General features: G+C 27.6%; 1 protein-coding gene across 1 annotated transcript in view; it reads left to right on the top strand.

The window, feature by feature from the left end:
• The window catches only part of LOC100212348 (phosphatidylinositol phosphatase PTPRQ), a 268,145-nt gene that overhangs the window by 236,772 nt on the left and 16,593 nt on the right, over positions 1 to 14,780 (top strand). The window contains exons 24-35 of the mRNA XM_065810526.1: positions 6,246 to 6,357; positions 6,501 to 6,613; positions 7,655 to 7,740; positions 8,151 to 8,247; positions 9,102 to 9,178; positions 10,678 to 10,711; positions 10,794 to 10,891; positions 11,018 to 11,143; positions 11,588 to 11,745; positions 12,003 to 12,138; positions 12,300 to 12,449; positions 12,687 to 12,783. Of these exons, the coding sequence (XP_065666598.1) occupies positions 6,246 to 6,357; positions 6,501 to 6,613; positions 7,655 to 7,740; positions 8,151 to 8,247; positions 9,102 to 9,178; positions 10,678 to 10,711; positions 10,794 to 10,891; positions 11,018 to 11,143; positions 11,588 to 11,745; positions 12,003 to 12,138; positions 12,300 to 12,449; positions 12,687 to 12,783 (1,284 nt within the window). The remainder of the gene's footprint in view (positions 1 to 6,245; positions 6,358 to 6,500; positions 6,614 to 7,654; positions 7,741 to 8,150; positions 8,248 to 9,101; positions 9,179 to 10,677; positions 10,712 to 10,793; positions 10,892 to 11,017; positions 11,144 to 11,587; positions 11,746 to 12,002; positions 12,139 to 12,299; positions 12,450 to 12,686; positions 12,784 to 14,780) is intronic.

Below are 14,780 nucleotides of genomic sequence, written 5' to 3'. Positions count from 1 at the left end.
TTTTACAAGTTCTTTATTATTTATTAGATAGCTTATTTGTAGTTCATCAAAAAAAAAAAATTATAATGACAAACCAGGCGATGCTAAAAATAATGTGCTAAGAGCAAATACTATCAGTTTTCAGTGCTTGATAAAAGTGTTTCATAAAGTCAAGTTTAAGATATAGGAGTGAAAAAATTTTGTTTTCTACTAACAACGGATTTATTTATAATACTTTGCATGCCCACTGCAAGATTATTGTAAAATTTTGAAAACAAAAACTAAAAATAACTTAGTCTACGCTTCAAATAATGAACGAAGAACTCTGCTATGAATTTCTTGCATTTAAAATGAAAAATGAGTTACTGTTGCTTAAAGATAGAAATTTATAAACTATGTGAACAACTTCAAAAAACCTTTGAAAAAAAAAATCCATCCAACATCATCAACATAATTTGAAACCTTATCTTGATATCACAAAAGTTGGAACAACTGCAAATTACACTCTTATGAACAAAATAGAAAAAAACTAACATGTGCAGGTGATAGAATAAAACCAGCATGTGCAGATGATAGAGCTACTAAGGAAGTGTTTGTTGGAGTTCAGAATTCACAAAAGAGTTTCAATGAAGAACTTTCAAATAGTGACACAAATATTGTTAGTGATATACTTCAGATAATTAATAAATCCATTTATAACCTAACTAATCTAAACCAAACATGATCACACTTATCATTTCACATGATCACATTTATCCACCTATAGTTGAGTATAGTTATAGTTGACTTGACTCATAATAAGGTAATCTCAGCAAGAAAATTGTGTAACACAAGGAACAATTCTTTATCCAACCTAATCGTACTCCATTAAAGCAGGTCAACTTCAATATGCTGAAAAAAAAAACATAATGAATATTAAATCTTATATTTAATCTTAAACTTGAACAGCCCTTTCAATATGTTGTATGCGAAGATACTGTTTTGCTGTATCAATGTCACTAAAACAATCTCAGTTTGTAGAATCAATAAAAATTGTTTCATGAATGAAAAAGCAACTGCAGATGCAAGAAAAACCAAAACTATTGAATTGTTCATATAAACAATCCAAAAATCAATGGTTGTGGCATTGCAATATAGGTAAAATATTATTATAACATAATTGAATGCACAACATATAAAATATATGTAAGAACTAAACATTTAGAACAACTCTAGCTTGAACTGATATTAATTAAATATCAGTTAAGTTTGTAGCACAAAATCTTGTGTTACAAACTTACTCAAGACGATGGATTTATTGACCTATAATATATCACATAAGCTTCCCATTGACACTCTCTTTCTTGGTTTTGCCAAGACATTAGACAAAGTACCTCACATATGACTGTTACAAAAGCAAGAATCTTATAGGATTGAAGGTAATATTTTAAAGTATATTAAAGTTTTTTTTTTCAAATAGGATGCTTGATGATTTTTATTCAAATGGATCAAGATTTTCAAGAATGTCCTTCTAGGTTACACCGAAATGAGAAAAAAGTTACCAGTATTGTTCCTCAAGTTTTTTACTTTCTTTTTGAAAGATTTATCAGAACAAATCAGTAACAAAAACATTTGCAAAATGTATCCAGGCGAAACCAAAATCCTTAGTGTTGTCAAAACTGCAGAACAAAAACTTGTTCGCAAGCTGAAAAAAGCAGTATTGCTAAATTTAATGTTTTGGTTGAATAATTTTTATAGCAAGAAGCTCTTTTTTTTTTTTTTTTTTTTGCCTTTTTTCTTAATTTTGCTTATTTTTCTCCTTCTTTCAATTTTGTTACCATTCTTTAAAAAATCATTATCTGTTAGCAACATTTTAAACCATTAAATGTAAAAAAAATTGTCTGAAGTTCATTTTACCATTTCTATATCTGGTTTAAAGTAGCTGTTTGGTCAAAACATGATATTCAAACTACTTTCAACATCACATTTATAAATAATAACTTAATGTTAGAAATTGCAATGTTACCAAATTTTTTCATTACTGGTAATCTGTAAAAAAAAACAACCTGTAATCTTGCACATTTTAAAAATTATTCAGAAACTCAAAATATTATTATAAAAAAACAATTATTCAAACTTTGTCTGTTAGCGGGCCTATAAATGCACATTTAATAATCAGTTCAACATTTGTTTCAGATACCTCAAAACTACCAATATCATAGTCTTCCTTATCATTTGAAAGATATTCTGGTCCTGGATTAAATTTTTTTTTTTTTGCTAACTTACAATTTCTCATAAATAGTAATTTTCTTTATCATAAAGAACCTTGATAATTGCCAACTGAATGTTGTGCTCTAAAAATAGCTGATGATTTCCACTAATTAACTTTCCAACTTCCTTTATTACAGGTATGTCTATCTGTAGTAATTGAAACAACATTGTCAAATAAAATACCAAATGTTTTGATTTTTTCTCCAAAAGAGCGATACATTAATTATTTAGTTAATTAATTAGCATTAATTAGCTAATTAATTTTGTGAACTATAGCATGACTAAGGTTCCAAAAATTTTCAAAGACTTGTTTATTTACATTCTTATAACAACAATTTTTTTAAATCTCCACTAATCTTGACTGATATAGACTTTTTTGCGTATTTTCTATGCATATTCATTCACAATTTTTGGAATTTTATTTTGAGACTTTTTTGTATAACGTTTAGTACTTAACACTATTTTTAAATCATAGGCAGTCCACGATACAATGATAAAAAATAACTGTTATCAGAATGCTGCTCCACAAGGTTCCCTTCATTCCATTTGGTAATAGGAATGTTGAGGACAAATTTTGGTTAATTTGGAACATATTTAGAGGTAGCAACCAAAAGAACAATTTTTATTTTAAGTTCGTGACAGTTCTGGCTACGTAAAAACTGATTAAAATTGTGTATAGCATGTACAATTTTATTCATGTATTATTTTATTAATCTATTGGTCTTAAGTAAGCGGTGTATGAACTAAGACCAATAATTTTTAGGAATTAAGTACGCAGTTGCTTTTTGTCGATTGGCGATTATTAGACCATTGATAAATTTACAAATAGTATTAATATTTGTGTTAAATAATTTAAAGCTGTTTTAATGAATTACAGTACTTTACAAAATTTCTGTGATAATTTTTTTATATCATAGATAACAATGATACAGCCTATGACCAGAATTTCACCACAAGTTTGGCTGATTGGCAAGTGTGAAGAGAAAATTCTTGGTTCTGGATTGCTGGCAAATGGTGCAGTCTTAAAAAATTATTTGTTCCACTATATTGAAAATGGACTAACGATTGCTAGAAGTTCAAAACTGGCTATGGATATGACTTTAAAAATTTGGGCAAAGGCTTGGGTTCCTACACAATGTATTGACTCTGGAGTGCGGAATCTTTGCAAGTTATACGATAAATACTGAATGTTGAAGAAACATCGACTAACGCAGAAAGATAGTTGCCTGTTCAATGAGGAACAGTTTAAAACTGATCTTGAAGAACTGTTTGATATCTCCTGTAAGGATGCCATGCAACTCATGGCCAATGAAGAGGACAAGTAGTTCTTGCAAATACAACGAGAAGGTCCCTTAAGTGCCAGCATGGCTGGAATTGACCAGTCATTATCCGACAAAGAGTCCCGTAAAAGAAGCAGAATTTCACTAGAAGCTGCTAGATTGGAGAAAGTTTTATCACAGCAGACTGCAGTCCCATCTACATCTCTTGTTCAACTTGGTTCAGACAGCTCCTCCTTGTCTTCTTCTGATTCGGATGTTAATTTTGTCATCCCATCAACATCAACCAATTCTACACCAGCTTCAATAAAGTTAAAGAAATCCATCATCACGAATGAAGTGGCATTTGCACTTGACCGAGTCAACCTTCCTGATCGAGGTGCCATGTTTGTTGTTGGGGCAGTGGCACAAGCACTCGGTGTGGAGTTAGATGATGTGGCTTTGTCTCGTAGTACCATTAAACGTGCTCGTATGGCCACATGGAAGGCAGTAGCAACTGCACAACAGGCATCATTCTCAGCCAACACCGAATATCCCTTACTACTTCATTGAGATGGAAAATTGTTTCCAGTCATTACCAGTAACAGCAAAGAACTTGTAGATCAAATCGCCAATCTTCTTTCAGGAAAAGAAAAGGAGCAGCTGCTTGCTGTCCCAAAGATTGGACGTGGCACAGGCGAAGAACAGTGTAATACGTACATTAGAAGACTGGCAACTCAATCCATTGATTCAAGGATTAGTTTTTGATACAACAGCTTCCAACACAGGATTGAACATCGATGCCTGCACTCTACTTAAAAGAACTCTGGAAAATGAACTTGTATGGATTGCTTGTCACCATCACGTGTTTGAGGTTGTGCTCATGCGATACATGCAGATACATGCAGAACTTTCCCGTGATGACTACAGAGAGCTACTACAGCTATGTTATGTTTTTCTTGGAGGCGAAGGCACATTTAGTTTTCGTGCACCTGGAGCAATGCATCATGTCAGATGGATGGCTAAGCCATCTATTCTATCAAGATTTTTCTAGTTAAAGATCAGGTCAAACTTACTGCAAAAGAGATAGCCGGAATCGAGTCCATTGCACTTTTTGTATCACTGGTCTATGCCCGCTATTGGCATGAAGCTCCTCTTGCATCAAGAGCTCCTTTCAATGATATCAATCTCCTAATTCTACTACACAAGTACCCAAATATCAAAGTCAGAGATTCTGCTATCAAGGCATTTGGTTGGCACTTGTGGTATTTTTCGGAGACACTTGTTGCTTTTGCTCTCTTTGATGAACTCCTTGATGATGATACTAAAGCCTCTATGGTTGTCAACTTTTTTCTGCCACCAAATGCAAATGCACGCAAACATCTGGACTTCAAAGATTTCGACTATCGTACACCATTGCAGACATAAGTCACTAGTCGTTCTTTGAATATCTTCAATCTTCTAGCAATAAATGGAAAGGAAGAAGCAAGAACCTTCTTGTCAAAGCATCCGACCAACTGGGCTTCTGACACAACCTTCCAATCAATGCTGGCTAGTGTAAAAGTTCTAAAGGTTGTAAATGATTGTGCAGAAAGAGGGGTTGCACTCATTCAATCTTTTAATTCTTCCTTGACAAAGGATGAAACTCAGAAACAGTTTCTGTTGCAACTAGTGTCCAGCCATCGGAAAGATTTTCCTGTTCTGACAAAAGCGGCTCTTTTGTACATTATGAACTAATTCATAATTGTACACTAAGAACACTTCTAGACTTTTAAGAAACTATTGTTTAATATTGTTTCATGATTATATTATCAAGCTAAAGCTTGTTTTTAAAGTTTGTTTAGTCTTAAGAAACATTAAAGTATAATAGAACAACAATTTACATAATCAGAAATCAATAAGTAAAATATCGTGAATTTTCTATATTGAATTCAAAAAGTCTTATAAAGTTGCTACCTCTAAATATTACTTAATTTTATTCAACTTTTGGAATTAAATCAGTAATAGCATATGGAATAAGGATAGCCTTGTGGAGGATTGCATTTTTAAACTTTATATTTTTGGACCACCCTAATCATAGGATATACATATAAACTTGACAAATAGCAAACAAATAGTAAACCATCTTTGGCTGTTAACTGCACATCAACTGCATGAAACAAATCATTTTGAGTTTGTTGAGGATTCAAATTCATGTGTTCATTGTTATAGTTTTATTTGCTTTATTTCTTTTAAAAGGTTAATTTTGTGCTGTATTTGGACATGCCATTTTTGTTGCCACCAGAGGTGTGGACTGTTTTTGAACATTTCTTTAACCTGCACTTCCATTTTCTACTTGTATAAAATATTGCCAAGGTGAATTTTTATCCATAAGTATAGTTTTTGTTGGACGGATGGTTGTAGTTTATCAGATTTTGTAATATAATTTTTACTGATTTTACCAGTAATGACTGTAGTTACCGGTAAATAAAATTAAACCTTTCAATTTGATTTACTGGTAGAATGTAAACAAGTTTTTACGCATAAAAAAAAGTAAACTTACCTTGACTTTGAATGATTTTGTAGTAAAAGCACACAATGTTTTTTCTTTGGCCTGAAATGAACTTTAATAAATTCATAAGAATTTTTTTCTCAAATATTACTTTTGTAATAAATAATTTCAACTCTATAATTAATTAAAATTATTTGCATTACTTGTTTAAGCATCTACATAATGTATACATATTAATGAGTATTAAATTATGCATTTATACTATTTAGAAGTAGCAGTTGTTAATATACCGAAAGAAGGTGGAAATGGAGGTAAAATTGCTGGGGGTATCATAGGAGTACTAATTGCGCTCATATTTGGTGGAGCTTTATACTACTTCAAGTAAGTTTTTTATGTTTTTTTATTTTATTTTACAACTGTAATCTACACACCTTGTACTTTATAAACACCCTACACCATACATCTATTTTTTTTTTTCAAATTTATTTCAAATATTTTCAAATACTTTAAATTACTTTATTAAGATTTAGAAACAAAGATGAAAATAAAATTGATTCTTCAAATATAAAACCAATTGTGAAAGGTAGTTTCAACAAAGGTTTTGATCCTGATAATTTAGATCCTTATACCCCATCAGGTATTATAATTTATTTGTTTGACTTTTCCCAGTAACAATAATGTGTGTGTCTTTACAAACTTTTAAATTGACCAATAAAACAGAAAAGATAAGTTAACACTAATTTTTTTTAACTCACATTTATCTCACATTTATTAAAAAAAACCTAATAATAAAAAAACTTAATGCATGCTTTATGCATTAAATAAATTAATAAAATTAATTAATAAATAGTTTTATAAAGTTATTAGTAAGAATGATATGTCAGAAAAGCCAACAAATCAAACTGTATGCTTGTTTGTAAAAATGTGTTCAAATCATGCAAACATGCCCTAAAGTTGAAAAAGTTTTTTTGTACTTTTCAAAAGTAACTAGTGGCGTAACATAACATAATTTTAAAAAAAGTTTTTTTACTATAATCTGGAAAACTTGCTTCAAATATTTTATATAAATAATTATTTTAAATAAATATTTGAAATAATTAGTAGTTAAATAAGTAGGTAACAAGAAGCTAGGTAGTAGGTAACAAGTAGCTAGGTAGTAGGTAACAAGTAGCTAGGTAGTAGGAGCAAAAAGCTATAGACAATTCAAGTAGAACAAACTATTGGAATGGTGAATAAATGAAATTAAAAGTAGTTTTTTATTAAAAAATCTTTCTGATTGTTTTACAAAAAATATTTACTTTGCATTAATTTCTATTGGTAGTTTTAAATATGATTTCCACAAAAATATTGAGAAGATTTTTGTATAGTTCTTATAATTCTTTCTCTAAAAGTGTATTCAGTAACAGTAATGTTGGATAATTTATTTATTTTGACGAAAAAAATGAAAAACAGTGCAATCCAGTAGTTGCTGGTGTAGAAGTTTCGTGTTTTTTTTTTGGCATTTTCCAATATAAAAACTGTTTATGAACTTGCTAAATGTTGTTGTTATTGACAACAATAACAACAAATTTGTCATTAATAGTGTTTTTAATAGTGCTTTTCTATCTTAGTAAAATGTTATTAAGCAAACAAAATGAAAAGTTAACATTTAAAAATCTAAAAATTATTTTTTATTTAGGTCTTCCTATCAAAGTGAGCAATTTTCCTGCTTATGTTCGCAATTTATCAAAGGATGGGAAGTATTTATTTGCAGAAGAATTTAAGGTTTGTTTTGTTGTAATTTTCAGTACAATTTTTTTTTATTAATGAATATTCTATAAAACAATACTATTGAGTCGATTTTTATTGCTCATTAATTAATTACTTATATATTATTATGTATTTTTTTAAGATACAATGCATATTATCTTATGATAACATTACTTACATTTACTTATGATAGAAAAGCTCATTAACTGATACATTTTCAACAATAAAATCTTTTTAATTGCTAAATAAAATAAATATCTTGTTAATGGTAAAACAAATCAAATAATATTTAAAAATTCTTTATGCATAGATATTTAGTTATATAAAAATCATTCTAAAATGTAAATGATATTAAAAAGTTTTTTTATATATTATATATTATATATACTATTTTTACCTTTTAGTTTTATCTATTCATTCTTTAGCTTATTCAACAGGGTAAAGGGGTTAGTTCATACTTATATGAGCATTCCAACCATCCAATCAACAGAGAGAAAAACCGCTATAATAATATTGTTGCATGTAAGTTTCTTTTTAAAGAATATTAAAGATGATTTTATACAAATTTATTCATTTATAGTAATCAGGGATAGAAGGAAGATATGATTTTTTACCCCCTGGTAGAATAGACTTTGAAAATAAAAATGTGTACTAACTTAAGACTTAATGAAAATTTATCATAATGTTTTAAATTTATCAACATTCAAAAATTATAATCCATTAAATTTTACAACCCCCGCATGTCTCCCCAACATGAAGAGGTTATACATTTTATATGACCATAACTTTTACAAATTAAGTGCACATAGTAAATTTTTTTTTTAATGAACAATTAAACCTCTTGATAAATTTTGATTCAGTTTAAACTAGTAGACTTTCTTTTTCAATAATTTATTCCAAACCATTATAGGTGATGACACCGATAATGGGTAGGAATAAATTATATATGATGGTACCAATTTTTTTTTATGTCTTAAAAACATCAAAATTGATGTCAAAAAGTCTATCAAGTATTTTTGTTTTGTCTCTCCATCAAATCCAGCATTGCATCTTTTTGTTTCATAAATATTCAGCTATCTACTTTTTACACACTTTCATAAAGTTTTTAAAAAGAGTGATTGAACCAAATGTGTGTGTGTGTGTTTGTGTGTGTGTGTGTTAAATATCAATATATACATCTATATACAGATATTTAAAATTGTTTTTTCAATTGATGTTTTGTTATGCTAATTTATGTTGCTTTAGTTTTTTTTATTTTGTATATTATCATCTATGTTTTTTTTAAATAACAAAAATATTTATTATTTAGTGATTAAATTAAACATTTTTATAATGAATAATTGACTGTTTAGTACTTTTTTTTTTTCTATCTTTAGATGATCATACAAGAGTATTGCTGCGGCCTAGAGATGATATTCCTGAATCAGACTATATCAATGCTAACTACATTGATGTATGATTGTTTTGTATTACTATTTTTATCTTTGTTTAAATTTTAATACTATTGGTTGAATTCTATATTTGATTGGTTTTTTTTTTAATTGAATATTTTTTTTTTATTTAAATTAAAAAAGTGTTTACGAATTTGATGCATAATTACATGACTCATAGTTACATTTTTTTTGTTGAAAAATAATTTTTGTTTAAAATGTGCTCAAGGTTTAATTGTCCAAGCGTTAATAAAATCAGTATTTTAAGTAAGAAATAAAAATGTTTTTTAAATGCAACAAAGGCAAAAATATTTATTGTATTTCAATGAAATTGCAGTCTTTTATGACCATCATTGTCTTTGTTTTGCTGTTTGCAAATTGTATTAAATGCAACTTTAACATTCTTTAAGTTAAACTTGCTTGTTAACTGTTCCAGACATAATGTAAAGTTCAGAAACTTGACAATCAGGCACGATTGCTTGCCATATCAAATATTTAAATTTTTATTTTAACTTTAAAATTTGCTTACCATGTTATAATACTCATTACTTAATGTAGGAAATTTCAACAGTATGTTTCATCATCTATTATCAGTGCTACTTGAGAGAACCAAATGCTTGACAGAACCAAATGCTTTTAAAAGCTTTACAGTCTTTAGGGCAATTTTTCAGCCTGTTGTTTTTATTTTACTTTTCATATATTTGGGACCAATATAAAGCTACACCTTTTAAACCAGAGTTTTTTTTAATAAAAGTAATTAATTTATTTTAATTTTAAATTTTTTTTTATGTTATCTACAACAATATTAGAAATTTTTTATTCAGGGTTCAGCATTAGTTAGTGTTTACCTTTACGTATGTAATGATCACATTGCGTTGTCACATCGAAACCTTCTGTTTTTAATGATCCGTCACATTGCTTTGTCACATCAAAACCTTCTATATGTAATGATTATTGATTTTTTTTCAGCTGTTTAATAGTTAACTCAGATGATTCTGAATCTGGTTATTGATCAATAAACAATTCTCTTAGCAATATTGCTGTAATTCGCTGATTACACTTGCAGAACAAGTTATGAATAAAAAAAATGAAAGATTAAATTAACCAATCAGTTAATTAAATATAGCGCAAACAAATATTGACTACACAATTTAAAAACTTATTAGAAAGTGTTAACAAGAAAATTTACTTTTAAATAGAAATTGAACTTAAATTTACATTTAGATAGGTAAACCATGTAGAAACAAAAAAAAAATATTATTGTCAGTTGTAATTTGCAGCAATGCAAAAACTATAACTATCATGTTTACATTTCTAGGGGTATAAATCTGGAATTCAAGAAAAACGTAATATAAGGAGCAAGCTCCTTTATGATATACTTTAATATATATTTATTTTAATATTTATGTTAAATAATAACTTATGCTTTAATAATTCATGTTGATTAGTAATTTATGCCTATTTCAATTATTTATGTTAAATAATAATTTATGCTTACTTTAATAGTTTATATTGCTTTAAGGGCTATATGGGTCATGGCTATATTGCAACACAAGGTACTATTTTTTTTTTTTTTACCTTGAACATATGATGGAATTATTGAAACTTTTAGATTATAAAGAAAACTTTTATTTTAAGGTCCTTTGGAGCAGACATGTCAAGATTTCTGGCGAATGTGTTGGGAGCAAAATGTTAACACTATAGTAATGCTAACACAACTAGTTGAACAAGGAAAAGTAAAAAAAAAATATTTTTAACTATGTTTGAGTTTTTATGATTTAGTTTTACTTATAGTGTTATGTTTTTTATACAAGTTCTAACTTTTTATTTAAATCAATATTTTTATTCAAATTATTGTTTAGAATAAATGCCATAAATATTGGCCTGATGTTGGATCAACCTGTTATGATATGATGCAAATTACATTAACTGAGTCTACTTGCCTCCCTTCATATATTGTCAGAACATTTAGTGTTTTGCATGATGAGGTTTTTTTTTAATATGATAAGAGTGGTTATATATATTTTTAATTTTTCTGAAGAAATAAATAAATATATAAATATTACTTTATTGTTATGGATATTACTATGTATTTTACATTTACAATTTTTATTATTTATTTTTAAAAAGTATTTTTAAAATTTTGATAGAATAAAATTTCTTATTTAAATTCTTTTAATGAAAATTTTTAATAATTAATACTTTTTATTAGCAAAAACTGTTAAAAAAAAGAAATTTTTATTGTTTTTGCTGTATAGTAGTTTTGCTGACCAGTTTAGTATGACCAGTTTCTGTTTTTTACTTAATAATATGAAAAGGTTAATACCAAAATAATGACATGAATTAATTGAATGAATGAATTGAATGAATGACTACTGCTCTTCAATGCACATTTTTACACATTTTTGAAAATGTTTTTTGTTTTTGTTTAGTATCCTGGTCAAGAGCGTTTTATAAAGCAGTTTGCTTTTAATTCATGGTCAGATCATGGAATATCTAATCCTCAATCTTTATTAACTTTTATAAGACATGTCAATCAAAGCATTGCTAACTCTGATGGACCTTCTGGTCCTGTTGTTGTTCACTGCAGGTGATTAGTATTTTAAAAAAACTTTATATAAACATTCTGATATGTAACAAAACATGTTTTGTTATAGGGTTATATCAAATTTTTATGCTGAAAAAGTTTTTGTAAAAATTAATTTTAATGAAACATGAGTTTATATATAATAAATTTTTCTTGATTTTCGTAAATGATTCATCTTGTTTTGTATTGAAAAAAGCTCTTTTATTAATGCCAAATATGATATGTCGAGCAAAGATTTCAGATAATACAATTAATTTTAGTGCTGGAGTTGGGCGCACTGGAACATATATTGTGTTAGATGTCAACCTTAAACAAATTGAAGCTGAAGGAAAAGTTGAAATTTTCAAATACTTGCAACATATTCGAAGCCAAAGAAATTACATGGTGCAAACAGAGGTGATTTTTATTCTTTCATGTAGTATTTTGGTTTATATTTGTTTCAAAGTTATGCGCTAACAATATAATTTTAAAATAAAGAAAAAAATTTAAAATTTTTCTATATAGAAGTTAATAGTTGTATTGTTTTTTCAATTAAAAAAAAATTTTTTTAACTTTAGGGCCAATATATTTTCATTCATGATACTCTGCTTGAGCATATTATATTTGGTGTTACAGAAGTACAAGTGCAAGATCTTAGAAATCACGTTAAGAAAATGCTTCAAACATCCACTGGCAGCACAGAGACTCGCATTGATAAAGAGTTTCATGTGAGCTTTTAAACAATACTATGAAAAGGATTTTTATGTGTATTGTATTTATTATATCTTTTAACTTTGTTTTATTACATGAATATATACTGTTTAAACAGAGATTTAAGTCTATAATTCTGTTTAATTAGTATTGCTATAAATATTTTTGATTGATTAGTCTGAAATATTGTTATATCTTTTTATCATTGTTCATTGTTTTATTTTATTGCTGTTTTTAAAAGAATTTATTTATAGAAATTGAATTTATTTGATCCATCCAACACAAAAACAATAAAGGCCGCCAGCGAAACATGCAACAGGAATAAGAATCGCTATTATAATGTTTTGCCATGTAAGTTTTTTTAGCCAAATTATTTAAAGTAAAGTGCACTAAAGTTTTGTTGCATATTTTATTGTGTAATAATCTTGTTGGTTATTTATGATGCAATTAATGTTATTTTTCCATGCTTTATATAAGGTTACTTTCTATATATATATGTTTGTGTGCCACAAAATTTGAAATCAATTTTTGAAAGCTTTTTTCTCAACCAATTTTGCTCAAATTTTGCACACTTAATCATTTTCGATGACAATACAAGGAATTGGAAAAATTTGACCAAAAAAAGTTAATTAAGTTAACAAAAATTTAATTTGTATTTCCCCATAAGAACACTGAATTAATAAAAAAAAAATTTAAAAACGTAACAGTAATTTTTCCTTCTACAAAAGACAACAAAAAAAGAATTTCTAGGCCCAATAGAATTCTGCTTGCATAAAGCATGGATTTGAAAAAAGAATTTTTTTTTGATATACTAGTTATAACTATAATTATTATTATGTCTTTTGTGTTCAAAAATAAATTTTATATACACAATAGACTAGTTCAAATAAATTTATATAAGAATGAAATACATTTATATAAGAATGTAATACGTTAATACATGTATACATTTATATAACAATGAAATTTCAATTTTAATTGGGTTACCCTTTATTTTTATACGGTTCGTGGTCAAGAAAATTTGTTCAAAACTGCAAGTTTAGATGTTTTTGTTACTACTCAAGAGATTTAAAGTTGTTAAAAGTTTTAAAAAGATAAAATAGTTTTTTATTATTTTTAAACTTTTCTGAAAAAAAGCTCGAAAACTTTTCTTTTTAAGAAAAGATTGAAAACTCTTGATGCTGGGTTGTATGGTTTGCTTCAATAATAATCTTTTATTTTGTGAATATCTTTTTTTCACTTAAATTTATTTGAATATAAATTAAATTACAAAATATTTTAGCGATTTTTAAAATGTTTTTCAAAGTATTCACAAGAGCAATCAATGATCAATTTTTGTTTTGTTTTGAAGTTGTTGTTTTTAATGAAGAATTGGTCATAAAATATTTGTGATGTTTGACAGTCTGAAATATAAACATTCAGCTTTATCAGGTGTTAGTATATTGTTGGAGTCTGTTGTTAACTTAAAAACTTGCTCATTACAGTCATTGGTGACTCTCAACACTTTAAAAGAGTGTGATGGAGTGCATTTTTCTACTTTTTAGAGCTATCTATAGTTATTATACATATAATAATTTCATGTCTATGACTTGACATTTTTATTTTTTGTGTTTTATTGTGGAAATTCTAAGTTTCAATTCTCCATTACTCCATTACAATGAAGAAACAAAGTTATAAAATTGATCTTAATGACTTCTGTTATATATCTGTGCAATTTGTTAGTAGATCTAAGCGAAATTTCACTGCAACATTGCAGGAAGCCTATTGGAAATATTTTAAAACCAGTTGTTCTGATGTTGAAAAGCAATTTATGCCATCTTTTATTTGTCCAACATGCCACAGGAATTTATATCTCTTTAATGAAAATAATAATGTTAAGTTGCTATTTGGACTGACTATTTTAGTCACGAATATGGTGTTTGCTTTTTTTGTTCAATTGAGAAACCATCATTAAAACAGAAAGCAAATTATTTTGACTGTGCCAGCTATAAAATCCCTAAAATTGATTTAACAGGTTTAGTTGATCCTCCAGTTATTTAACCTGCTTCCCAATCATAATCATCTGAAGGTGACAGTGACATTGATTTTATTTATTAAGAATCAAACAGCAAAAATTTTAGAATGTTCTGTAGAATCATTTAACGATTTTTTTAGGGAGTTAAACTTTAGTAAATATTTGACCAAACTTTTAAAAAGATTTGCCATGCTTAAAAAAGACCCAGACTTAAAGAAAAAGTTTACAGCAGCAAGGGTTCGTCAAGTCAATGAGTGAAGTAAAAACATTATTGCTTTCTTTTCCAAAACTTATGTTTTTGCTTTTTATAATAATATGAGGCTTGATGGGGTGC

Source organism: Hydra vulgaris, chromosome 11, assembly GCF_038396675.1.
Source record: "Hydra vulgaris chromosome 11, alternate assembly HydraT2T_AEP".
NCBI classification, from domain to species: domain Eukaryota; kingdom Metazoa; phylum Cnidaria; class Hydrozoa; order Anthoathecata; family Hydridae; genus Hydra; species Hydra vulgaris.
The sequence above is the reverse complement of the archived record's forward strand: the minus strand, read 5'-3'. Positions and strand labels throughout refer to the sequence as shown.